Genomic DNA, 26,531 nt, shown 5'->3' with positions numbered 1-26,531 from the left:
AATTAAGTCTGATTTATTATTTTTCTTTTTTAGATTTTCAGTAGAAATCCAACCCACAGGGGAGGTTTCAGAATATGCTGCCACCATTGCTGCTGAAACACATCATAAAGAGGACTCTCTGAAACTCACTTTGAAGGCAGAAGGTATGGTAATGGAGTAATGGAAGACGTCTCCACATCCGGCGCTATTGTAATGAATGTAAGAACTACATGGGAAACAATTCGTGGAGAACGATTCGTGGAGAACTAGGAAAAAAGATGTTTGCCCATCCGTGATTTTTCTGGAGACTACAAGTAGCAGTCTTTCTACTCTGGTACATGTACCACTAGTTGCATTCCGGCAGGGTGGACTTGAATCTGGCACACCGGGCATTTCCCGGTGTGCCTACGCACGTTTGGGCCGATATAATTAAAAATAAATCAATAAATATTTAATATAGTATAATATAAACTGGGCTGTCTGGGCCAAAAATGACAGGGCCAATTTTTGTCCCAGTCCAGCCGAAAAACAATGAAAATATGTATGATATACTTCTTTATAAATTACGGTTACTAATTAAATTACATCTTGATTTAAATATGAATTTGTATACATACTTCTATTTAAACTTTATTCATTTATTCAGACCCAAATCCTAAAATCAATCTGACTGTCATACACTTTCAGGCTTTCAGTAGTCCGTAAGCTGCAGACAGATTGCTACTGTAAATGCCAAAATGGACAGTACATCATGGCTCAAAACTGGGACCATATCAAAATGAAATGAGTGTCAAGATGACAATAATATTTTGAGGTGTATTGTGTATTTTGAGAGTATGTATTGGTGGTAGGTGAAGACTGATACGAAAAAAATAGACGAGGTAATTTTGCGTCCCACCAGGCATTGAGTCAGCCGAGGCGACTGCATCCATAAAGTACAACTTCCAAAAAAACACACTGACCACGGAGGTCAGCATTCCCGATTTTGACATCGAGGCAGGCATCAAGCTAGCAGTCACTGACACTAATGCAATGGGGAAGAGGGTGAAAGGCATTACCATCGACGTAACAAACCAGAACATCCCGCAGCTTACCCTGGTAGGACGTACCAGGTAAGACAACCAAGCTTGCAATCAATACTTGACATGTTAATTGTTTTTAAAAGTACACATAAATTCCATGTTGACTGTATTCTACTGTAATCTATTTGCCCTCAGGGTCTATAATATTGATTTGGATTATAAAGCCACAAAGGGAGGAGTAATGATTCTGACTCTTCAAAAGGGTGTAGCTGCAGCAACTGTAATGACGCCAAATTATCCCATCTAACACCTCATCTCAATATAGATTTGAGATGATGAAGGATGCCATGGTGGAGGTCCAGATGGTCGCCCCCTCCCTGAAAGCCGATGCGTCTTTCACCGCAACCTTGAAGAAGGACAACGGCATGATTATAGGAGTAGAGACTGCCATTAACCTTCCAGAAACATCCTCCCTACAGAGAGCCAGCCTAAAATATGGTAACCGTTCAGTATCTCTGCTTTTTAAATCACTGAGAATCAAAGCCAGCCACGCAATTCATTGGATTTGTTTCATTGGAATGTCCCTTTACAGATAATGACAAGATTGAGGTAGAGGTTAATTCTGACCTAAACTCAGAAATCCAGAAACTGATTCCAAACATGGACAATTACCAAAGGCAGTTGCAGCAGCTCATTGATGAGATTCTTGACCAAAGGGTGGCCAAGACCGATATGAAACTCCGTCACATTGTCACCAAAGGAATTGAGGTAAAGAACTATTGTCACAATTTTTATTTTTTTTTCATAACCAGTGATAACTGAATCCACATTGTGCAACTCCATGTAGGCGGGTAATATTTGGCTCAACAAGCTGTCTGCAGGTATCCCCTATGTAGAGACCCTGCGAAGCAAGAGAAGCATCTCAGACCTCACCCTACCAGTCTTGCCTGAAAAACTGTTCTTGCAATCGTAAGTCTTCAGTACAGTATAATGTTTGTTAAGAGTTTTACCAGACATTTCTTTTATTTCAGAGAACAGTTGGACTCCTAATCGTTCCCATGAGGAGAGAGGGTCTTCAGGAACTGTTCAGATATGAATACAATTCTCATCTCCTCTTGCATCTTTTGGCCATGGTTTATTGCATGTTTGCTTTTTATGGCATTGGCGGGGCATGAAACTGTACAAATCAATATGAATACATCCAGTCCCACATTAGGTTTCCATCAACTACTCTCAAAAAAAAAAGAATAAGGAGAGCAAGGTTTCATGATTAGACCCATTGAAATTGCATTGATTGTTCATGTTTGATTTTTGTATGCCGTAAATGTTATTTTTAATAAAATACCTAAAACCAAACAGTATGTGTGTTTCTGCCCCTTTAACAGAGACAGTTTATTTAGATACCAGTTCAACAAGGACAAGATGGATGTGCTGCTTTCCCTACCACTGGGAGGAAAGACCTCAGATGACCTGAAAATCCCTTCAACGCTGTCTATTCCTGCCATTGACCTATCAACAATGGGCCTTTTTATTCCTGCCAAAAACTATCCAATACCAGCATTCACCATACCAACGTCATTGGACTTCTCAGCACCACTCCTTGGTCTTGTTGAGGCATCTACCAAGATCAACAGCAACTTTTACAACTGGGAAGGCTCCTTCTCCGGTGGTAACAACACCCTAGATATTCTCAACTATGTTGCACAGTACAAAATCATCGCCCAGTCGCCTTTCAACCCATTGTCGTATGAAATTGAAGGTAAGCTGAAACTTAAAATAACAGACCTCCTGATTATGTACATTTTAAGAACATATACATTCACATATAACTAGTTTGAGTCTAGTTATATATGTGCTTTTGAGTCAAAAGCAGTTAACTCGACATTTTATAACTTTCTGTTCTTGACACAAGCGTTATTTTCTATCTGCTTAGGTACTGGAATGATATCAGGAAACGTTGAAGAAAATCTAAAGTATCTTGTGAATGGGTCTTTTAGCCATAGCCTCGTCGATGCAAGCTTCAGTGTCTCTGAAGGCTTATGGTCATCCACGCTGGATGACCATACCCTTGCTGCAAGGGCTAACTACAAGCTTATAGTCTCAAGTCCCCTAGGCTTTCACAGCTCTCTTCACCACTCTGCTAAATCAACATCAAACTCAAATAAAGTCACAGCAGATGGCAGCTGGGATGGATCCTTAAGAGTAGGTCCTTTGCACACCAGCTTTGCATACACCAATAGCTACATTCTTCACCCTCACCTGAGAGAAGGCAGAGGAGAGTCTAACCTGCAAATCAACTTGCCACTCATCCAAGTTCACAATGAGATCAAGGGAGTTTATGCAAACACAGAGTTGAACATTGTGTCCAAAACCAACGTGCAGAATGAGGTCGTAAAGCATGAGGCAGAACTGAAGTACAAAGACTCCCAGTTGACCCTAAAGAGTAATGCTGTTGCAACAGTTTTGGGGGAAAAGCTCACTAACAAAGCTGAGCTTGGTTTGTCAAGTCAGGTGGCTACTTTTAGGATAGAGTCACTGACAGATGATGCAATGAATAGGGCATACTCCCTTGTAACAGGATCTCTAAATTCAAATAGACTTGAAGTCAACTCTGAAGGTTCACTCACCTGGGAGATAGCTCGTGCACTGCACAAAGCTTCTCTGACCATTGACAGGAATGGTCTCACCACTAGTGGAACTAATAATATTCGATGTAGCCCTGTGACATTTGACAACATTTTTAATGGCGTTATAGATAGCAGTGGAGCATCCCTGTCCTCCAAGTCCAAGGCAATGGTTGAGGAAGGAAGAGGAGAACTGAACATTGAGGGTAAAGTGACAACTACAGAGGTATCTGTGAATGGCGTCCTCAATGGCCATGCACATGATGCAAGCACCAGAAACACCATCAATGTCTTATTGAATAAAAGAGCCTTGACCATTTCTGGCAATATGATGGGATCTTTAAAGCAAATGAAAACTGAGAACAGCAATACACTGACCCTCACTCTATGGACCCTAGCTCTACGCTCCAAGACCAACAACATCATCTGTGAAGATGTTCACTACAAACATGATATCAAGGTTAATATGGAGCCCTTTGTCACCTCAATTGATGTCACCAATGACTTTATGCTCTATGATTTAAATTTGAATAATGAAGGCCACATGGAACTTAAGCCAATCAAGATGGACCTGACTGGAAATCTGAAGGGAGCTTATGGAGAAGACGAGCAGATTAAACATACATATGAAATCAAATATGCAGATATGGCCGGGACTGTTAAGTGCAGTACGTCTGGAAATATAATGGATTCCCAGCTGAGTCAGAACTGTGAACTTGAATTTGCTGGACTTTCCTCCAGATCCAGCTGTGAAGCCAAGGTAAACTCAAAGCCTTTTCGTTTCGATGCCAGCTTACGCACCATGGCTGTTCCATTCAGCCTCAACCTAGATGCCATAGTCAACAGTGATGGAGAAATTAATCTACTCGGAAAACACACCGGACAGCTCTACAGCAAGCTGCTGGTCAAAGCTGAACCCCTGGGCCTGGCACACTCTCACGAGTGTCGGGCATCAACCAAGCATATGCTTGAAAGTGGGGAGTACTCTACAAATATAGACAACAAATTTGACAGTCTCTTAACACCCAGGGAACAATCATTGACTTGGAAATCGAATTCCAAACTGAACAGCCATGCTTACAACCAGGATATCCGTGCTTACAATAATCCCGAAAAGATTGGATTGGAGTTTTCTGGTGCAGTTGTAACGGACCTTTTTAGCAATTTCAATTCCAATAGAAAACGATCTCTACCACAAACTCAACAGTTTGGTGTCTCTAGTTTTCTCAAGTATGACAAGAACAGTGACTGTCATATCATTGAGATTCCTTTCATTGAAAGCTTGGCTGTTGCATTTGAGATGTTCAAAGACACTCTTGTAACTGCCCTAGAATCTCTACAACAATTCATCAATGGCCTTGACATTAATAAATTAGTAAGAAAATTTAGAGCAACATTGGATCAGCTACCAACAGAAGTTAGTAATTTCATAACAGAAATGAACCTCGAGAATAAAGTCAGCAAGATCAAAGAAAATATTGCTTATTTGACAAATGAATTCTCTGTAACAATGGACGACCTGGAGCTTGCCATGGAAAATATTAAAACAGACTTGGAAAAAACAATAATGGATATTGCAACAAAAATCCGAAGCCAAATTCTGACACTCAAAGACTTTGTTAAAAACAATTTTTCTGACACCATATCAAATTTTCTCTCACAAGTTGCAAAAAAGCTCACAGAATTAGATGAGGAGTACGGAATCAAGCACTCACTTGTCAAAGCAATCAATGTTATTGAGGATGTCATCAGACAAGTAGATTTGCGGAAACTAAGAGAAAGCAATGTTGCATGGCTGCAAGATCTTGACAACAAGTATAGTGTCCTGGAAACAATCAAAGAAAAAATGTCTCAATTCAAAAAGGCCATTGAGATCTTTAATCTCAAAATTTTCCTCCAGGATTTAAAGGACTACATCCTTTCAACTGACATAGTAAAATATATTGGGCAGCTATCCTTTAAGATACCCGCCGCAGAAATTACAAGAGTGATAGAATCTATGAAGGACGTTATTGTTAATTGGATTGATGAATATGAAATACCCAACAAACTCAATGCAGTGTACTTCTACATCAGGGATCAATTTATTAAATATGATGTTGATGTAAAGTTTAAGGAAATATTAGATAAATCAATTGTTCTCATCAATGAATTTAAAATTGAAGAGACAGTGCAGTCAATGGTTGAAACTCTGAGAGTTATAAACTTTAATTATGCCTATGATAAACTGATGCAATTTCTGGATAGTGTTACAAATCAGCTAAAAGCAATTGACTTCAAGCAAAGTATTGAGGAGCTCAATAAAAGCATTTCCTCAACACTGAAGTCATTAAAAGAATTTGACTACAATGCATTTGTTGATGAGGCCAACAAGAAAATGATTGTTCTAATGAACTATGTTAATGAGCAGATTAAATTATATGGAATAGTGGAAAAAATTGAGGCTTTTAGAGAGTTCTTTAGAGGGATACAAACTTCAATTATCAAGCACATAGAGGTGATGGAAAACACCAAAGTGGCTGAGGTTGTGAAAAAATTGTACAATGTGATTGACGCCACAGTATACAACGACATCAAGATGAAAGTGCAGGAAATTTTAGGGGACATGAAACAAAGGGTTCTTGACATGGATATCAGAGATGAAATGTATGTCTATCTCCAAAGGGCGAGTGAATTTTACTCCAACATGATCCAATACATTTCTGTCCAGTTTAACCATCTGATAGAAGAGATCCGCAAAGTAGTGAAGGAGCACGATGCCGTCGACCAGATTGAGCATGCTATACTGTCTATTCTTGAGGAGCTGAAAACAGCTGAGATCATAGTGCCTTCTTTTGTAGTGCCACTCACTGACCTTTCTATTCCTGAATTACAGATAAACTTGAACAAATTGCAGGCAATCAGCATCCCTGCTACAATTTCAGTGCCTGAATTCACTATCTTGAATTTCTACACAATCCCTGCATTTTCCATAGACTTTGAGGATATTAAAGCAAACATAGTTGCAATCATAGACCGCATCAGAGAGATTGAAATACCAATCCCTCAACCTGAGAAAATCTTTGGTGATCTCAAAGTTCTGTATTTGGTACAACTACCCGATTTGACCTTCCCACAAATAACTCTTTCAGAAATCAAATTTCCTGCTATCAGCATCCCCAAATTGAGTTCAAAAGACTTTCAGATTGCAATTCTTCTCATTCCAGAGATAAAAATGCCAGAGATTCCCAGTGAAGTTTGCCTTCCAGTTTTTGGTAAACTCTATGGTGAGTTTAGGCTGAAATCCCCCTATTACAATCTTGTAACAGAAGGAGTAATTGAGAATTCAACAACTACAATAAAAAACCCAGAGTTCACAGCCACATTGACTTCCCAGGGAAAGTCAAATGTGAACTTACTTGACTACTCCCTAGATATTATGGCTCGGCTACGAGCTCCCAGAATGAAGAAGTTGCTTTTTACAGAGACTGTTAAAGCCACACATGCAGCATTTTCCATTGATCATCAGGGATTATTGACTATAACTGGCTCTTCTGCTGAGGCAGTTGCCACAACTAATGCGAAGGCAACAACTCAAATGTACACATGTGACTTGGTCAACAAGGTCACACTAACACTGAGAAATGGAGTCCATGCAATAATAAATACAACCTATAACCATAACCTGAACATCCCAACAGCTGATACCTCAAGTCAGGGAACAATGACACAAAATGTTGCAGCCAAGATTGAATCTGGTACAGTTTCTGTGACTGCAGAAAACATTGGAAATGGAAAATGGTCGATTCAGGATTACGTTGATGAAGGCACTCACAAAAGCAATCTTGAATTTGTCATCACTTTTGGCATGGCCAAGTTAACATTTGGAGGAGAAACAGACAGCAAGGCTGTGAAAATGAAACAATCTATTACTGCTGAATCGGTAATCTTAAGACACATCATTGTTGATGCAAGAACTGAGACTGAACTTCCGTTTGTAAAGAGCAGTGTCCTGACTCTAAATGGTGAGGCACATGTTGGAGACTTGAAAGCCATATTGATGGCTAAGCATGATGCTGAACTCATTGGAAGGCTGAGTGGATCAGTTTCTAACTCCTTGGAATTCTTGGCCCGTCCATTTGAGATTGTGCTGGACTGTAAGAATAAAGGAAACTCGAAGATTATGCTTCCTCTGAAACTCACTGGGAAGGTTGACCTTCAGCACGACTTTGGTTATATATTCAACTCAGAGATGCAGCGGGCTTGTTGGGTTGCTCTAGCTAGATTCAACCAGTACAATTACAATCACAATCTCACCATTGAAAACAATGTAATGGAAATTTTCTTCCATACATCAGCGAATGGAGGGGCTAATTTGGATTTTTTGACCGTTCCCCTCAGTGTCCCCGAGATTATGGTACCATATCTAGAAATGAAAACACCAGAGGTGAAAGAACTCTCTCTTTGGGAACATGCAGGATTAAAATCCTTGCTAACCACTCCTCAACAAACATTTGATATGAACCTTAAACTTAGCTACTATAAGAACCCAGAAATGCACAGCTTTGAAGTGGATCTTGTTCCCATTTACAATGCAATCAATGACAATGTTAATGCTCTTCGGCCAAAATTTGAACAGTATAGAGACAAAATAGTTGCTCTCCTGAAGGATTCCTATGACCAAGCAAAGATTCAATATGTCAGGCACAAGATCGACTCTTCAAGCCAACCTCCTCAAATCTTCAAGGTCCCTGGATATAATGTACCAATCATGAATATTGAAGTTTCTGCCTTTAGTGCAGAGCTGCCAGCTTTTAGTTACTTTGTTCCAAAGGAGGTCAGTACACCAAGCTTTAAAATTCCAGCAATGGGTTTTTCTGTGCCATCCTATACACTTGTTCTGCCATCGCTGGACTTGCCTGTCATCTATCTCCCAGAAACACTGAGTGAACTAACCCTTCCCACTTTCAAACTGCCTGCCATTCAAAACAATATTTTGATTCCGGCCATGGGTAATTTGTCATATGATTTTTCATTCAAGTCCTCTGTAATTGCTGTGAGTGCTAATGCTGAGCTTCACAACCAGTCTGACTTTGTTGCCCGATTTGGAGTGTCCACAACCTCTGTGTTTGACATTTTGAATGGTAAAATCGATGGAACTACTAGCTTAACGAGGAAGAGAGGAATTAAACTGGCAACAACAGTTTCTGTGGAGCACCGCAATGTGGAAGCGAACCATGACTGCACTGTTAGTCTCACAAAACGGAGCATGGAAGCTTCAGTGACCAATACTGCAAAACTTAATTTGCCCATTCTCAATCTTGAAGTCAAGCAGGAACTCCTTGGAAACACAAAAACCAAGCCTAATGTTGCCTCCAAGATGAAACTGAAATACATGTTTAACATGCCACTGATTAACTGTGTGGGCAAGGGTAACATTGACCAGAACCTGGCCCTGGAAGCGCTTACATCTTATGTTTCAGTGGAGACCTCTACCAATGGAAAGACAGACACATCACTTATGGACACTTACTATGTTGTGGAAAATCTAGAGAATAAGGCCCATTTCTACCTCAATGCTAATGGCCTGCGTTCAACTGTGAACACTGCTTTCATCTCAAGTGTTGACCACAAACAGGTTAAACAGAAAAGGAGCACAGACAGTAATGTCTTCCATCTTGATGTAAACAAGAACCTTGCTCTAGAAGTTTCTCTGCGGCGTGTGTATGCAACAGTGGACTACGCCATTTCGAACAATGTCCACTTTGCATACGTAAACACAGAAGGAAAACACAGTGTTAAAGGATCACTTGATTTTGTTCCACTAACAACCCTAAAGTCTACAATGGACATGAACACCACTCAGCTATATGGTTTGGATCATATTAGACTTCTTCAGAATGTCGACTTTGCCATTACTTCAGAGAAACAGTCCTTCACCTTGAGTGGCAGGGAACAATTGGCCTCTGTCATCCATGCATATGATTTACTTATGTCAAATGATGAGGCTGAAGTTCGCATGGAGTTTACTGGATCAGTGGAAGGCTATTTAGCTTTCTTGAAGTCAATTAAGCTCCCTGTATACCAGAGGACATTCTGGGATGTGTTGAAATTTGAGCAGGTCACAAATATGGACAATAAACAATACTTAAATGTCTCCTCCAGCATAGTGTACACAAAGACGATGGATGGAATAGAGTTTGTCATACCATCAAAGATATTAGAGAATGGTGTCACTTTCAACATCCCTGAGATTACCCTTGCAGTGCCCAGTTGGGTAAAACAGATCCCACCCTCCATAAGGAATATTGATATGCGATTTGAAAACGTTGATGTCCCTGATCATGTCACGCTACCTCCAGCAATCTCAGTTCCTGCCTTTGATGTGCCTTTCACCACTTTACATGTGGAACCTTTTAGAATTGATCTAAAGAATCTTAATATTCCCAAGGTGATTACAACGACAGCTTTTGATATTATGCTGCCAGGCTTGCCAAAGGTGGTCGTCCCCAGTTACAACATAGACACAATGTTTCTGCAGGGAAAAATGTCATTCCTCTCATTCAAGATGCCCCAACATGAAATTACCATCTCATCTTTCACCCTACCAAAATCCTTCACTATCGGCAAGCACACCATTGGCATGGATGAAATTGCAAGTCGAGTTTCAAACTTTGAAATTCCAGCCATCACCATTCCCGAGCAAAAGATGGAAATTCCGGAAATTGTCCTCAATCTGCCATCGAGTGTGTTTATCCCAGTGTTTGGTGCCCTTGCTGCTACACTGAAGGTTTCCTCACCAATCTATAAAGTGACTACAACTGCCAAAGTGGAAAATAAAGATTCCAGCCTTGTCACAGCAATGAAGTCTACCTGCACTTCAACATTCATCTTTCTGGAGTATGATCTAGATGGTAAGACTTGCCTTGGTTTATTAAAAGACACATTTTTTTACTTCCAAGATGATTTTAAAAATTTCAAAAGATTGAAATGCCTTGAATCAATTTTTGTTATTTCCTTACAGCAACTGCAACCCTTGGATTTGAGAACAGCGTCATGAACCTGAATGGAAAATGCAACTTTATTCACAGTGATGTAAATGTTGACTGGCAGCATGTCTTTGCTCAGAATATGAGGTAAAATTAAGCTATAGATAGTATTTTCGGTCCTTACTTGAACGGAAAAAAGTCTACAATAAGTAGAGAACCGTAGTTTTGCATTCATACTGTATGCTTTGGTATACATTTTTCTGTAATTTCATTGAATCTTGTTCTGATTGTGGCATTCTGTTTTTTAGGATGAAGCGTAGTTTGAATGCAGCTGATGCAGTGTAAGTTCTTAAAAAGGATACCCGTTTTCAAGAATTTACATGATATAAAATCAGTATTAATATAAGTCAAATTTTGAGGGACATAAAGCTTGCAATTACATCGGAATGTATCTTAAGAAACATGTATCTATCTGTTTTTAGGGCACCTCGTCATACACTGAATGTTGACATCACCAGCCCAACTTTTGTGGATGTAAGCTTCCGCTTTGCCTCCCGCAAAGATGGAATCACGGCATCCATGTCTTCTCCATCATCAGGCTTCCTTGGATTGCTTCTTCAGCGAAGGTCTCCCTCACAGCTTTATGTAAAAGTGTTCAGTCGTTATCTGGTACGATGAATTTTTTTAATTGTTTTTAGAAAAAAAAAAAAATAAGTTTGCTATTTTATCACAATGTAGATGTAACTAATGTCTTTACATATTGTTCTCTCATCTTTCAGTCTACCCCTGGAAAGGACACAGACATTCTGACTGTCAAAGCCACTCTTAGGAAGTCAAAGAAGCTGAGCCTGCTGTCCTCATGGAATTTGGAAGTTCTTCATGATGGTATTGAGGGGTTGAAGGATAGGATGCCTGCCATTACTGAAGCTGTGCTCAAATTCATCAATAAATATCACACCGCCCACTTCAGCTTTGACCTAAATCGTGGCGGAATGAAGTTGAGGAACTCTGTCTCTAGTATGGTCGACCAAGCCAGCCAAGAGGTCCAGGTATGTCTCAGCGTTCTGCAGGATTCAATCCAACAGCTTAGTGATCAGGGGAAGCATGTGTATGTGACGTCCATGAATGTGCAGGAGGTCAAAGACAGTATTGTCAACAAGACTAGAGTAATTGTGAGACACAGCCAACAGAATGTTCAAGTCCTGTTGGATGCAATTATGAGGTTCCTGAGTGACACCAAGTTCACTCTGCCGGGATCAGACCAGAAGCTGACAGGCCTGGAGATCTACAAGCAAGCCCGTCACTCTGTGTCGATGGGTGTTGACAGGGCAATCCAAAGGTTCGCCAGACTCATGAAGGACATTTGCAACCACATCAGGGGAATTAGGTTTACCATTCCCGGAACTGATACAGTTGTTGAAGGAAACAAAATCATGGACAACCTGATGCCTGCCTGGGATTCCATACTTGATCAGCAAAGAGAGACCATGCGTGTCTGGAGGAACATGAGTTTGGAAAAGTTCTTGAGGAAAGTTACTGAAGTCTGGCAGATGTTCGTCAACAAAACAGAAGAACTATTTGCCTCTCTAAGGGCTGAAAACCCGGAGTTTGCCTCCCAGATTGATGCCATCTACGCACAAGCTCAGAACACTTTTCGTTCTTCAAAACAACAGGTTGAAAAGGCAAAGAAACGCATCACCCAATTTAAAGACCTTTGCAAAGTGAGAGTACAAGAAATGTATAGTGTTGTGAATGTGGAGAGTCTGATCATTGACCTCAAGGCACTCATCAGTGTTCTACAATCACATTATTACAGCACAATAAATGAAAGTATAGATTTATTAAAGAGTGCATCTCACAATACAGCACCATATGTAAATGTCAGTAACAAGCAGATGGACGTAGACATTCCTCTTCCTTTCTACTGGAAATCCTTCAGTGAATGGCCGACACCATCCAAGTAATGAGTAGTGCTCCCTACACCAAGAGAAATTAAGAAAGAGGAGAAAATGTTTAAATATTGCAAATGTCAACATGCGTGATGCATTTTATGTTACTGTTTAGTTGCATGCAATTATTCAAATGTTTTATTTAATTGTATTATTATTTTGAATTATTGGTAATTAATTGACACTGAAAAATACACTGAACTTGCAATACGTTACAATTCATGTTTTCATCTCAAATGAGACTGAAATAAAGGAATTCCTCTGGGGTTTGTTGTACTTTTCTTATCAACGTTGGCTTTAAATCTTTAGGCGATGATTAATGTAAAAAATTACTGAAGATTAATTTGAGACTGCACCACAAATGTCAGGAATTATCACTCCTAGGAAAGAAAATATTTGCATCCATTATTTAATCATTCTGGAAGATTTTAATTTAGCTAAAACTAAAAGGAATAATTACAATTTATTCCATTTTTTAAAACAGATTTCCCCTAAGTGCTTTAGACAGAATTTTATAGGATATACATTGCCTTCAGCATTAATGTTAGGACACTAAAAGCTGCGTGAAGCGATATTTCTGCTAAATAAATTATTGTAAAAGAGCGCTTTATTTCAAGTGTACATGTGAAATATGTATACTCCTAATCCTTCAGTCTTTTCATTTTTTTTTGATCAGTCATTCAACCTCCCTACTTAACCATGCGAGACCCCTGAACTGAACACCAGCTTCCTACTGCTAAAGACAATTGCATCGGCAAATCAATGGTTCCACACCACTCACTGTCAATCAGAGCAATTTCCTTCAAAAGGCGTAAATGCATGACTTGTATTTTGAAAGAAATGCCTTTATTTAAAATGAATCTACCAAAACTGTGATTGGAACAAACTGAATCCTGTATTTATCCCTGACAAGCAGGCCTGATGAGGCACCCAGCAAATTCCCCCAACTTAAAATCCAAGTTAAAGTAAAATACATTCTTGTCAAAAACAAATGTAATAAAAAATTGTATAGACGTCTGCTCTGTATATGGTCTGAGCTGTGTAGCAATTGTGTTCACAATCTACATGACCAAAAAGAAGATATTTACATTTATTTGAACTTACTGGAATTTGGTACCGACCGACACTTTGGGTACTAATGACCTTATTGGTCAAATATTGACCGATCAGATTATTCCATCATATCCATGAGAACCTGCTTTCATCTGTCACTAAGACTAAGTGACCTCCCCTCAGCAGCTTGAGCATAGGTGCCTTTATCACGTGTTAGGCCTTTTTTGAAAGATGAATGTTCAAATTCTTCACATTCTTCACATTAACAATATCATTTTGATCATCCAAATTATATTATATTCATATAATATATAATATTATAATGATAATGTTATATTTCATTAAATTAATATTATAAAAAGAAAATCCGAAAACACGACGATAAATGCAAATCATTATTGTTTTTAGTTTTTATTTGGTTCCTTATTCCATTTGAACCGCTTCACTTTAAAACTGTAGCACACATGGGATATATAACGCAAAGGTGTATGCATTTTTCTGGTTTCCTTCCCTTTTCTATTATTATTATTGTAATCATTCGACCATACAAAAATATTCAACAAAGCGCCAAAATGATTATGACATTAAATAAAAGCTACAATAAATCGTGAATAAATAGTCTTGGAATTAATGAACACAGGTGGCATTTAAATCAAACACGACATTGCCTTATTTGTTTAAATTAAAATATTGTAAATTACTTCTATTGGAGCTGGCTAGTGATCTCACAATAGGAGCAATCGACCAGCACGATCCGCCGTGGCGACCCCCCCCACGGGAGCAGCCGAAAGACGAAGAAGAAATTCGAGCTGGCTAGTGGTCGAGCTCCGTGTCTGTTAGTAGAGTGAACCAATGGAAATCAGAAACGTCAGCACAGTAGGCGGGCCCAAATGGAACGCACCCGGAAGTCAAGCATCCTCAGCTCATGCTGTCGTGCTCGATGCGGTACGTGGTGTTTGTATGTTTCTATGAGGTCCGCGTTGTTTGACAATGAATCTTTAACTACTCTATGATTATTTTAATCAGAAAAACAACAACAACAAATCTTACATTCAATCACAAATAAAACAAGTTATTAAAAGTAAGTGTACATCTTACATTGCACATTTACATTACAGTTGCATTAGAGATGATTATGGTTACTGTATTGTTATAATTCATAAATATGAATTCATAGTATTATTATTGATTATATTAATTTTTATATTTATATAATAGATAATTTTTCAGACATGCTAAAAAACAAACCAGTGAAACGCATTGTGTAATTATCCAAAGGTCCAGGGTCCAACGTCAATGTAATCCATGAAGTTCAAAAGAGCCAAGCACTTTTATATATATATATATATATATATATATATATATATATATATATATATATATAAGATGCATGCATACATGTATGCATCTTACATTTTAAGGCCATATAAGTCAGTGCAAGGGTAGAAGGTTAATATGTTCTGCATGCTTTCATTGTTATCTAAGGTAAATTCTTGAAATACCATTTAAATAGTCTCAAGATCTAATCATTTATTGTCATGTCAACAAGTTGTCTCGATCAACTTGTTGAGAATGGGTTAATTCATTCCCAACAGTAATGGAATTTAAAGTTTTTATTTTTTGGGGGATTTGTCATGGACAATCTATTTTGTCGTAATTGTTGTCAGCTGTTTTTAAACTCACAACAATAATAGATTTGTACATAAAGGGTTCATGTTATTAAGAAACAGCTAAGGAAGAGATAATGCTCAGCCAGCTGGTCATTATCGCAAAATAAACCCAGACGGGATGAACTTTTTTTTTTTTTTAATTTGAATTCTATTCAAATTTGTTCCTGCAGTTTTACAACACAGCTGAATGACTGCTGTGCAGTGACGCTTTGCCCGACTCACACTGCAAGTTCCTTTTCGCTCATTGTGCTTTACAGGTTAATTATTAGCCGAGTTGAATTAGCAAAATAAAATGCTGAGTTCATAGTCCAGCGCAAGCTATGTAATGGAATTTGGATCGGCATGCGGATCGGCGATCTCAGTCCGATATCCAGTGAGTCTGACTGACTGAGTGACGTCAGTATCAGCACCCGATACCGATATTGGATTGGGCGGTTTCGCAGACAGGGTCTAGGTTTCTAAATCAGGACTAAACTAGTCCTACTCAAATTAATCCTGATGTTAAAAATGCTTTTCTGAGACGTTGCTTTTTTTAAGATGAATTTGTTTGAGACTAGGAAGTCTTAGACTAAGGTCATTTAGGACTAGTCAGCTCCTTCTGTCAGGTCTTGGTGCCGGTCTTAGCCAGATAATCCATTTTCTCTATTGTCAAGGTCGACCTGGAGGCCACATTCCTGAATCCAAAGATAAACCTGCCTCTGTCCAGGTATAATCAAAGCCCTCACATAGACCCACAACAGCTCTTCCTTCTGGAAATCAGATTTTTTAAACCAAGACTAGGGCAAGTCTGACACTATTTTAAATCATGACTGAGAAAGTCCATTCAAATTAAACTGGATTAAAAGTGTGATTTAGTCTAAAACTAGGCCTAATCTGCATCCACCAAACCACCTCTTAATTTGATAAATGTTATCTTTGCCTCAAAGCTTGGGAGATGGAATCCACGGCCACAACGGCCAGAAATGAACCACAGACCGACTTCATCTACTGCTGTGGTGCAGCAACAGAGGTTCTCAAATTTGGCCCGACTCACTTGAACCATGGACACAAGGTGCTTTTTCTCATCATTCCTGGTAAGTTGAGCTAATATTCTTGTTTTAGGAGCAATAGACATGGAGCCGTTCTATATTATATATTCACATTTTTTTTGCTTTCAGACAAAAAAAACCCCTCTTCATTCCAGTATTTGTTAATTAATTTGGGTTTTCTTAAGAATTAAGAATGCCTTGAGTTAGAAGCATGCTGGCCTGTTCAATAACAATGACCATCTATCATTATTGTTCTTACATTAGCTAATCCAACAGAGAGTAAAGTAGCAATAAGTAACAGCTGTAATGTAGTCAGTACATCAAACTATTCCCTGAATGATGCACCTTTGATCTGGCAATCCTCCAACATTTATTTTAAACAGTCTTTGAAAATGCTCCACTTTTTTTCTTTTACTTCACTCGATGCAGGTAACCCAGGTGTGGTCGGCTTCTACAGAACCTTCATGCAGACTCTTCACAGTTCCTTTGAGGGCCAACACCCCGTGTGGGCCGTGAGCCACGCAGGCCACTGCGTTCCCCCCGACACCATGGACATGATTGAGGGTATGCTTCTTTTTGAGCTTTCATCATAAAGGCCACCAGCCATTTGGAATTGTCAGAGGTAGGTCGGGTAGGTCACTATGCTTTGGGGACAAGTTGATTTTTTTGAACCAACATTTTAATTAGGCCTGGGTTGGCAAATAGCTAACCAATCCTTGAAAACAAATTAGCTTGAAATGAGGATTTACCATCTGGGAGATATTGTTAAAATGTTGTTGAAGCTGAAAACAGACAGTGCATTAAAGGGAGGTGTGTGGCTGCCATCCATGCAGATGCCTCGTCCGTGGCTGAGGCTGACGTGTTCGGCCTGAACGGACAGATCGAGCACAAGTTGGCCTTCCTCAGGAAGCTCGTTCCCATGGAAATTAGTCTGGTGCTGCTGGGCCACTCCATCGGCTGCTACATAATTTTGGAGATGATGAGGAGGGATCCTGAGCTCAAGGTGGGTAGGGAATCGTAGCGTGGATGTTTGGCTTCCTTTTACATGACACTCATTTCATGGATTATAAATACACTTCAACCCAAGCTGAAATGTAGACAGCACCTCAGGACTGCGAGTTGATCTATTTTTGGTTTATTCATGGACGTCTCTGTGTTATTTTATTTTCTTTGAATAATTGGCTAGTCTTGATTTGTGAGACTAATATTCAACTACCACCGAAAAATCAGCAAATTCTAGTTATTGCTTTGATTGAAATAGGTAGCCTGAGAAATGAAACGGCAGGCTTTTGGTGCCACCTACTCCAAATTAAGAATTTTCATGATGTTTTTCAATCCACAAAGCAATGTTTTATGGACTGTTTTGTACATTCTAAAATACTGTTCTATCACAAGGTTTCTTGCATAATCATATAATTTTATTATATCCAGCAATTTTAGACAATAGTGTCTTTCTAGTTTACTTCCAGGTTTACTGTACATTGCCAAATTTTCCTTCATTGTTTTTATTTGCCAATTTACAGGTTCATATTTAATGTTGTTTCTTTTAATTGCCCAATCTGCTGTTCTTTGCTTATCCATAGGTTTGGTTTTCAGGTTTATTGTTAGGATTATTGTATGGTAACTTTCTAGGGTTATAGCACATGACAATTCAGCTTAAATTAAGCATTTTTTAAAATCTAATCAAGCTCTTTTTTGTTCTATTCTTTTTTAACATTAAATGTTGCAGTATTAAAAATGAGTTTTTGGAGATACTGCCAATATGTCTAAAATGTATAAAAAAAAACCTTGCATTCCATAGGTCAGGGGTCCTCAACCACTGGGCAGCAGATATGGTACCAGGTTGCGAGGTTGGTTCGCACTCCTTGCGAAGAAAAGGTCTGCACAGCACCCCAAGAAAAATGCCGGCAATTGATTTGTTTTCTGTTATTTTTGTTTTTTAGGTTTCGAAGGCTGTAATGCTCTTCCCCACCATAGAGCGCATGGCCCAGAGTCCCCAGGGCCGCGTAATGACGCCCGTTCTGTGCCACATGCGCTACCTGGCCTACCTGCCGGTCTTCCTCCTCTCCCTGCTGCCAGAGAGTTTCAAAACTGCCCTGGTCAGGCTGGTGTTTGGCAGAATCCGCTCCCTGGATGCTGGAATCGTGGCGCCCACGGTTGGCCTCCTCAGTGGCGATTGTGCAGGTTGGCGGGTTCTGTCTTCTAAAATAGAGCAGTTGTATTTGTAGTCACTGTGTATATACTGTACGCAACTCTGGAAGGAAGCTCACTTTGGAAGGTGTGGGTAGGGTGGTGACGGTTATTGAGTCTTTTTATACACATTGGTGAAATTTGGAAAAGTCTATGCAGGAGAAGAATTTTAATACAAAGTACTATGTGACCCATTTTGAGCTGAACAGCTGTATGTGGGAGTTCTGAACTGCTTGTGGTTTTATTGCAGGGGGAGAATAGCCATTTAGCTCTGATGGACCATCAATAATAATAATAATAATAATAATAATAATAATAATAATAATAATAATAATAATAATCAGCTGAAAGTTCCAGACGAAGAGCACCCAACCCGAAAGAGTTGAACAAAGAGCAGAGAACACTGACATTTTCTGTGTGGTTCTCTTTCTAGCCAATGCCATGTACATGGGCGGACAGGAAATGAGGAGGGTTCTGGAAAGGGACAACTTGACGATCGAAAGAAATCTCAAAAAGGTGAGGTAAATACCACTGAAAACCTTGTATCAAATCCCATCACACCTCATTTGACCAATAGTGACTAGTAATGCAAGACTCGCGAACAATTTGTCCATAGCGAGCAAAGCTTATAAATGACTCAGGTGTCGGGAATTACTCCACCAAAAGAGTTTGTTCGCAACTGTAAGTTCAGGAGGATTTAATTAATGTGGGTGTGGCAGTTTCGCCTTATACACGTCACCTGAGTGACCTAAGTAATTTTCAGGGCCCTCCGACACAGAGAGACAGGCAGAGAAGTTGCATACACACCAGTTTATTATAGAGAGTGGGCAGGTGTAACAAGCCAGGAGCAGATGGACACATCATGACAGAGGCTCTCCCTGTGTGTGTGTGTGTGTGTGTGTGTGTGTGTGTGTGTGTGTGTGTGTGTGTGTGTGTGTGTGTGTGTGTGTGTGTGTGTGTGTGTGTGTGTGTGTGTGTGTGTGTGTGTTGGGATGGGTGAGTATGAGTATTACCGGTTGCTCGTTGATTGCTCTGACGGGCAACAGGCGTGCAGCCACCTCTGATCCCGGGCCCAATTGCCTAGACCCAAGACAGGTGTGGCTGCTTAAAACCACCCCACACCACAGTGGGAGAAAGGTGAAGCCATTTGTTTTCATTCACATTGAATGCAACTGATTTATACCTCTATTCCACCGTCGGCACAGGTTGCTGATGTAGTCTACTTTTTTATGTGCTAGAACATCTCGTAATGACAAATGCCGGTTCAGTCGGTTTGAATAAAATCAAACCTCAGGCTTGTACACCGTGACCGGCAAAACCAGAAATTGACCCAACTCTACTGTATCTTTGAACTTCATTCACAAAACTTGTGCACACAGCTCGTGTTTTATTATGGCGCCACGGACAACTGGTGCCCCATGCAGTATTACCACGACCTCAAACAGGACTTCCCCAGCGGAGACATCAGACTCTGCGAAAAGGGCTTCCGCCACGCCTTCGTCCTGGACGCGGCGAGACAAGTTGCCCGGCTGGTCACTGAGTGGCTGTGAGGACATGAATGTTAAATAACTCAAGCAACGGAATGAACAAACAAACAACCAAGGATTAATCGATCGTTCGGCTAATCTGAGTTGGGGGGCAGATCAGTTTTATGCTCGTTGTGGCATCGCCCAAGATCATGTGGAAAGGATGACCTGCTAGTTGGGTTGAAGAGGTGGATACTCCTCTATCTTCCCCTAGTGGGTAGATACTGTGTCTTCTACGGGGCAAACATGGTCAGATTGGCGTGCAATAATACAATATGCAATGACAGTTTAGGATAAGTTTTAAATCAAGCAAAGTTTCAACATCTAATTAATGTTGATAATAATTAACAGTCATATATATAGTATAGTGTGTGTGTGTGTATATATATGTGTGTGTGTGTGTACAGTATATGGTTATATATATATACACACACACACAAATGTAGGTCGTTAAGTGAGCAGTACCTGTATGTATGTGTGTATATATATATATATATGAAGCAAACCAGATGAAATAAACCAATAACAACAAGAAAATAAAACTTTGTACGCTGTAAATCCTTTGTCACCATTGAAACTGTGAGGCTGGGTCAAAAGATGTATCCAGGATTTATTACTATTTATAACTATTATTTATTATGAGGAAGCAGAAATAAAATGCATCCAAAATACTTAATACAGATTATCTGTCTTTATTAGAAGTAATTCCCCTGGAGGTACTATAAACAATACAGAGCAGAGTGAATTTTACACAAACTCTTAAACCTTTTACTTTGGGGACTTGTTTCTGTCAATTTGGAACAAAGTAGCACGGGTTGAGCCTTTTGTGATTGTCTAGTTCCCTAAAATGTTGTGAAAAATGTTGTAAAACTCAAATGTTGTTGAGAAAAATGTTGTAAAACTCAGGTCATGAATGCAGTATGTTAAAGACAGATAGAATAAAATGCCCCCTCGCTGGAAAGTGGAAAGAGAAATAGCTTTTTAAAAGGTGCTCCAACAGTTGGTTAATTTTACAATCAAAGCTTTTATATATGGTAGGTGGAGTGTTTAGGGATTGGAAGTTCTATAGTGAGTGAGAGCTTCTTCAGGTCTGAGCTTCAATTGGTTGGCTTGTCAATTTCCCGTTCCAACTCTTTGATGAGGCCTTCAGCCTGTCGCTCTATGGATTTCTGTGTCTCTTTGACAATCTCACTGTGCTCAGCCTGACAATTGTCAATGCTGAGCCCTAGAGCACTGAAGACCTGCACACCAGAGACTTCCTCTCGGTCCACGTCATCTCTACTGAACTTCACTTAGAGTTTTAGCTCCTCAATCTTTCGCTGTTTCCCTTAGATCCTGGTCTTCCCCAGCTGAGCCTTCCTCACTCCAGTTTTCCTCCTCTACAGGGACAACCAGATGGTGCTTGTGATCTGACTCTGTCCACAACTGACAAACATGTTGGTTCTGTCTTGCAGAACAGCTCCAGAGGTCAACCGTGCTTCCTACACATCCTGTCTTCCAGATTGTGCACAGGGTGGATTAGTTTGTCTTTTCAGGCCTGTTACCCTGTGATGCGACTCAACGTGGGTGTCCCAGTACGAGATGGCAGACTCAGGCAGGGCTTCAGGGCCTTCTGCTTGGTCCCAGGGCAGACGTCACAGATAACTTGTCCAGGTCCAACACACTTAACTCTCGCTTGTTGAGCCACCTCCGATATGAATGTACCTGGTAATGTACCTGTAATTCAGGTCTAGTGTGGAAACGCTCTCTTTACATGGTACATTGGTACCAGTGACGTGCAGTGAGGGTTGGGGTTGGGGAGGCACTGACTCACAAGTCAGATTTACAAACAAACAGTAGGATGCTAATAGGATAGGATGAGAGAATAGGAGAGAACAGGAGCGAATAGGATGCTGAAAACCATTTTAAAACACCAGTGCCACTGTATATTGCAGTATATCTTACCTTTTCTTGTAAATTAAGTCCATTAAGGATTACATCTGCGCCTCCCTCCCCCGCACCTTGGACTCGTTGCAGTTCGCGTACCGGCAAAACAGATCCACGGATGACGCGGTCTCCCAGGTACTGCACACCACGCTCACGCACCTGGATGGCCAGAAGGGGGAATGCTGTTCATCGATTATAGTTCAGCTTTCAACACCATAGTTCCCACCAGACTGGCTGTTAAACTGATGGAGCTCGGATTGAATGCTCCGCTGTGCACCTGGATCCTGGACTTCCTCACAGGCCGCCCCCAGGTGTTCAAGGTGGGGAAGTACATGTCAGGCTCCCTCACCCTGAATACAGGATCCCCCCAGGGCTGCGTCCTCAGCCCCCTACTGTACTCCCTGTACACACATGACTGTGTGGCCAGGTCCAGCTCCAACACCATCATCAAGTTTGCTGACGACACCGTGGTTGTGGGCCTGATCACCAACGGCGATGAGAAGGCCTACCGCGAGGAGGTGGCTGACCTGTCACTCTGGTGCCAGGACAACAGCCTCCACCTGAACGTCAGCAAAACCAAGGAGCTGATTGTGGACTTCAGGCGTGGACCACAATCGAGGACGCACGCGCCCTTGTGGATTAATGGGACTTCTGTCGATAGGGTGAGCAGCTTCAGATATCTGGGAGTCCACATCACAGAGGACTTAACATGGACTGTTCACACAGACACTCTGGTGAGAAAGGCGAGGCAGCGTCTCTACCACCTCAGGCAGCTGAGGAAATTCCGGGTCTCGGTGAGGATCCTCAAGTCCTTCTACTCTGGAGCAGTGGAGAGCATCCTGACAGGCAACATCACTACCTGGTTTGGGAACTGTACTGCCCAGGACAGGTGCGTTCAGCTGAACGTACCACTGGAACTACCCTCCCCCCCTTGCAGGAGCTATACACCAGGAGGTGTAGTAGCAGAGCCCGCAGGATCATGAGGGATCCTCATCACCCCAACAACGGACTGTTTCAGCTGCTGCGGTCAGGCAAGCGCCTCTGCAGTCACACAGCGAGAACAGAGAGACTGAGACTTTTTTCCCGCAAGAGTTTTTTCCCGCAAGCCATTAGAAGCCATGTCAACGCTGACCTCACCAGGGGTCCTAACTGAGCCATACACTAGGCTCCACTACCTACTGTACTGTATGTAGCATACTGTACCGCATACTGTGTCACTGTTCAGGGTTGTTCGTGATGCCGTATTGCTGCGCCGTACTGTTGTATACTGTGCTGTATTATCCCAAACACTACCTCACACTTTTCGCATTCACATGCCACTTTAATTCACATGCCACTTTAAATGCACATATCTGTATATACATACGCATATTCCTTCTATCTATTCCATTTATTCCAATTTTTTTTTATTGTATTTTATTCTATATATTTATATCTTATTCTATAAGTATTCAACTTACTGTATTACGTTTTAGGAGTCAGTTAGTCGGTCTATTAGAAAGGAATTTTCTACTTTTATTTTTTATTTTTTTTCCTAGGACATATTGTGTGCTATCAACGGGTGCGTTGCATTACATTTCACTGCATATATGTATGAAAGTATGTATATGTATGTGACAAATAAAAATCTTGAATCTTGAATCTTGAATCTTCGCCTTTCCTTCTGGACGAAGATCTCCGTGACTTTGTTGTAAAAGTCCTCTTGTTGTCCTCTGGCTCCTTTGAGTTTTAAAAGTCTCTCTGCCTCAATTGAGATAACTGCAAGTGAAGAAAGCCGTCCTTGGTCAGTCCGATTTCGACTGTAGGCTGATTTTAAGTCTTCGTTGTTCATTCAGAGCCAGATCAATGCGCAAAGTTCCAAAGGTTTTTAAAGAAATCTGATTTCGAATGTGAGCAGTTGATCGTTCATGTTTGTCAAGGCTTCTTGGCAAGTTTTTCAAGTCACAAAATCCCGTATGGGTCCACACAGTCTCACTCGTTGAGAATAAAAGGCAGGGAAAGCAGAAAAGTCATAGCACAGCCACAAAGCCAGTCTTTACGTGTATACCAATCCGTTTGAAAAGAACGAGAAGTTTCCCGTCTATTCCCGACTCCCGTCGTTTGAAGCAAACCTCGTAGTTCTGGCGTCGGTCTCCCAGTATTTATGACTTCTTGCTTTGACTGAAAGTCCAGCTTTGAAAAATTTCTTAGTTTAGAAATCAAATCCTCCATTTTCAGGGCGAGAAATGACAGCTTGTCGCTAAGCTCTACAGCGTCGCACAGCACACTTGTTGTGTTTACTTTTTGCACACGGGTTAGAGTTGACCGTGACCTGGCTGGTGGCAGGCTATCAGGCTGCTCACTATCGCCGCCTTCCTTGAGGCAGAGGTACTGCCTGCCTCAAGGCAAGCATTTTCCCTGTGGATTGATGTCATATCAATAAGATGTAAATATTACACACATACGTGAAATACATTACTGAACACCATGGAAAAGAAGACGTATACTTTTATTACATAAAAGTGTCCTCAACCATCATATTGGAAACATACACAGAAATGGGAACAAGCACGCGCCATTTGCACGCGCTCAATCCAGTTTGTGAGTGATTGCGCAATCTGGAGGGAGGCTCGGCTGTCCATGCCTCACCTCTCGTCTCCGAAGGAGACTCCGTTTATTTAAGCAGGAAATACAGAATTTTCTGCGATTTTTACTATAAAAATGGTCAAAATACATTAAGAACCACACCAAAATCATAGTCCAGAGGACAAATATTAATACTTGTGTTATTTTATTATTTTGTTTCTTTTTCCTCTCATGATGACAGGGGAGGCACAGCCTCACCTGCCTCCCCTGACTGCACGTCACTGACTGGTACTCAACATCACCATCGCAGTGTGTTTTAATACAGGCTTTGCAGAGCTTGTGTCCACATGGTGAGGTTACAGGACTAGTCCAGACAGATGGAACATGAGAAATTCTCTTCAGGAGACAGGAGACTGCTGGGAGAGGCCATCCCTAGACAGTGAAGACAATATTTATCTGTAAAAACATGAAGAAAAAAAAGTGGATCAGATTGAGAAAATTATCATGTTCCAGTCACAAACGCCTAAAAGCGTTTAAAAACGAAGTTTATCCTTGTCGTTAAAAACTATAACCTCATGTCATATAATAATAATAATAATAACAATAATAATAATGATAATAATAATAATAATAATTAATAATAACAATGAAGAGAATAGTCTTCACTGCGGCACAGGTGAGGATTTGACCATCTTTGACTTTCAGAATGACTCCTGTCCATCTTCCTGTCAATTCTGGTGTTCTCCGACAGGCCATTATTGCTGTAACTTCCTTTTTATTAACCTATTTTTTCTTTTTTTGATACTTACAACCAGTAGGTGCTGATGGCTGCTGCCATCAAATGTAATCATAATGTTCAAAGAAGCTGAAAGGGAAAACCAAAAGTTTCAGTTGGCTAAACATGAAATAATCCAGTATGGGTTATATTCCTTCTCTTGCTCTTGGAGTGGTAATGATGATTAGTTGTTTGTGGACCAAAACATGGTAAGATCGTTCTCCAACGAGGAGGATTGGTGGTGGTGGTGGTTCTGTGCTCTTGTCATCCTACAGGTTGTCCACAGGACAGAGTCTTATGCAGTTCTTGATGATTAAAGAATGAATAAAGAGTGGCATCGCAGGTTGAGAAATTGAACTCCACTTGCAGACTAACTCTGTCCTTGATGCAGTAGCATAAAATACTGTGTTGAATGCCCAGCATGCTGGCAGTACAGGTAAAAAAAAAAAAAAAAAAATCACAAAAATGAATATATTCTGTAGCACTCACCTTGTGCCTTTTAGGGGCTGTTTGTCTGTGTTTAGTTTCTCTCTCCACCATAACACAGCTCAGGGTTCTTACTTTACCTTACCTCTTCTCCAACCTCGATTCTCCGCCTTCGAGCTTCACTGTCCCTCTTGTCTGAATTAATAAACATAATTTGAGTTAACTTCCACTTTTTCATTTTTTAATGTAATTCACATTAAATAAATGGATATGGTACGGTAAAATACAGGTAGTCCTCACTTAACGACAAACCTGTTTAACGACCGTTCGGACTTAAGACCAGCTCACTGACCAGTCTGTATTGCGCTCTGCGTGTGCGGCGTCTCAGTGTCAAGCATCTCATCGCGCATCACCGTTCTCAGTCTCAGTGTCGTTCTCGCAGTCTGTCAGTATTCACTACACTAGCGTTCGCAATCGGCATGCCCCCTTACCGTGAAATAACGCGGGTCCTCGCTTATCGACCTGGTTGTAGGAACTGATCTTGGTCGTTAAGTGAGAAGTACCTGTAGATAGCAGTTATGACTTCATCGCAGTCTAAATTTAGGGTTAAAACCTTCAACAAGCACGCTTTGTTTCATTATTTCCATGGAGTGTTTTGTGTACTGTCAAAGTAAACACGATAAACATTTAAAGAGGTACTATCAGGTTACATTTTTTTATTTATTTTACATTTAGGACTTAAGGTGGACAAACACTTAAAAAGACGCTAGAACAGAAGACGTTAGAACCAGAGAACATCAAGTTGGGAGTGGCTTTGCTTTAAATAAAAA

At 40.5% G+C, this 26,531-nt stretch overlaps 2 protein-coding genes across 8 annotated transcripts in view; both read left to right on the top strand.

The window, feature by feature from the left end:
* The window catches only part of apoba (apolipoprotein Ba), a gene marked incomplete at both ends in the record, with an annotated part of 31,768 nt that extends 17,356 nt beyond the window's left edge, over positions 1-14,412 (top strand). The window contains 11 exons of the mRNA XM_080012083.1: positions 34-143; positions 881-1,091; positions 1,327-1,499; positions 1,594-1,769; positions 1,849-1,970; positions 2,387-2,760; positions 2,935-10,518; positions 10,629-10,740; positions 11,076-11,262; positions 11,373-12,314; positions 14,308-14,412. Coding sequence (XP_079868209.1) covers positions 34-143; positions 881-1,091; positions 1,327-1,499; positions 1,594-1,769; positions 1,849-1,970; positions 2,387-2,760; positions 2,935-10,518; positions 10,629-10,740; positions 11,076-11,262; positions 11,373-12,314; positions 14,308-14,412 — 10,096 coding nt within the window. The remainder of the gene's footprint in view (positions 1-33; positions 144-880; positions 1,092-1,326; positions 1,500-1,593; positions 1,770-1,848; positions 1,971-2,386; positions 2,761-2,934; positions 10,519-10,628; positions 10,741-11,075; positions 11,263-11,372; positions 12,315-14,307) is intronic.
* A 79-nt stretch (positions 14,413-14,491) lies between these two features.
* ldah (lipid droplet associated hydrolase) lies at positions 14,492-20,480 on the top strand. Of its 7 annotated transcripts, none has more exons than XM_080011905.1 (8): positions 14,492-14,540; positions 16,192-16,338; positions 16,723-16,857; positions 17,127-17,296; positions 18,095-18,143; positions 18,237-18,477; positions 18,917-18,999; positions 19,863-20,480. In XM_080011905.1, exons 2-8 carry the CDS (start codon positions 16,200-16,202, stop codon positions 20,021-20,023), a joined length of 978 nt encoding a protein of 325 aa, XP_079868031.1. In that variant the 5' UTR covers positions 14,492-14,540; positions 16,192-16,199; the 3' UTR covers positions 20,024-20,480. The 7 variants fall into 7 exon arrangements, with proteins under 7 accessions (XP_079868031.1, XP_079868029.1, XP_079868034.1 ...); XM_080011903.1 differs by having other exon boundaries at positions 18,917-19,004; XM_080011908.1 differs by lacking the exon at positions 19,863-20,480 and adding an exon at positions 19,530-19,588.
* Positions 20,481-26,531: the final 6,051 nt, after the last annotated feature.

The sequence above is a fragment of the Zeus faber genome (genome assembly GCF_960531495.2).
Source record: "Zeus faber genome assembly, chromosome: 13".
Lineage (NCBI taxonomy): Eukaryota > Metazoa > Chordata > Actinopteri > Zeiformes > Zeidae > Zeus > Zeus faber.
This window is presented reverse-complemented; position numbering and strand designations above follow the sequence as displayed.

Coding starts and splice junctions, on each gene's coding strand:
- ldah (XM_080011903.1), top strand. CDS start 16,200: ATGGAATCCACGGCCACAACGGCCAGAAATGAACCACAGACCGACTTC. Junction 17,297..18,094: donor GGAGGGATCCTGAGCTCAAG/GTGGGTAGGGAA, acceptor TGCATTCCATAG/GTCAGGGGTCCTCAACCACT. Junction 18,144..18,236: donor ATATGGTACCAGGTTGCGAG/GTTGGTTCGCAC, acceptor TTTGTTTTTTAG/GTTTCGAAGGCTGTAATGCT.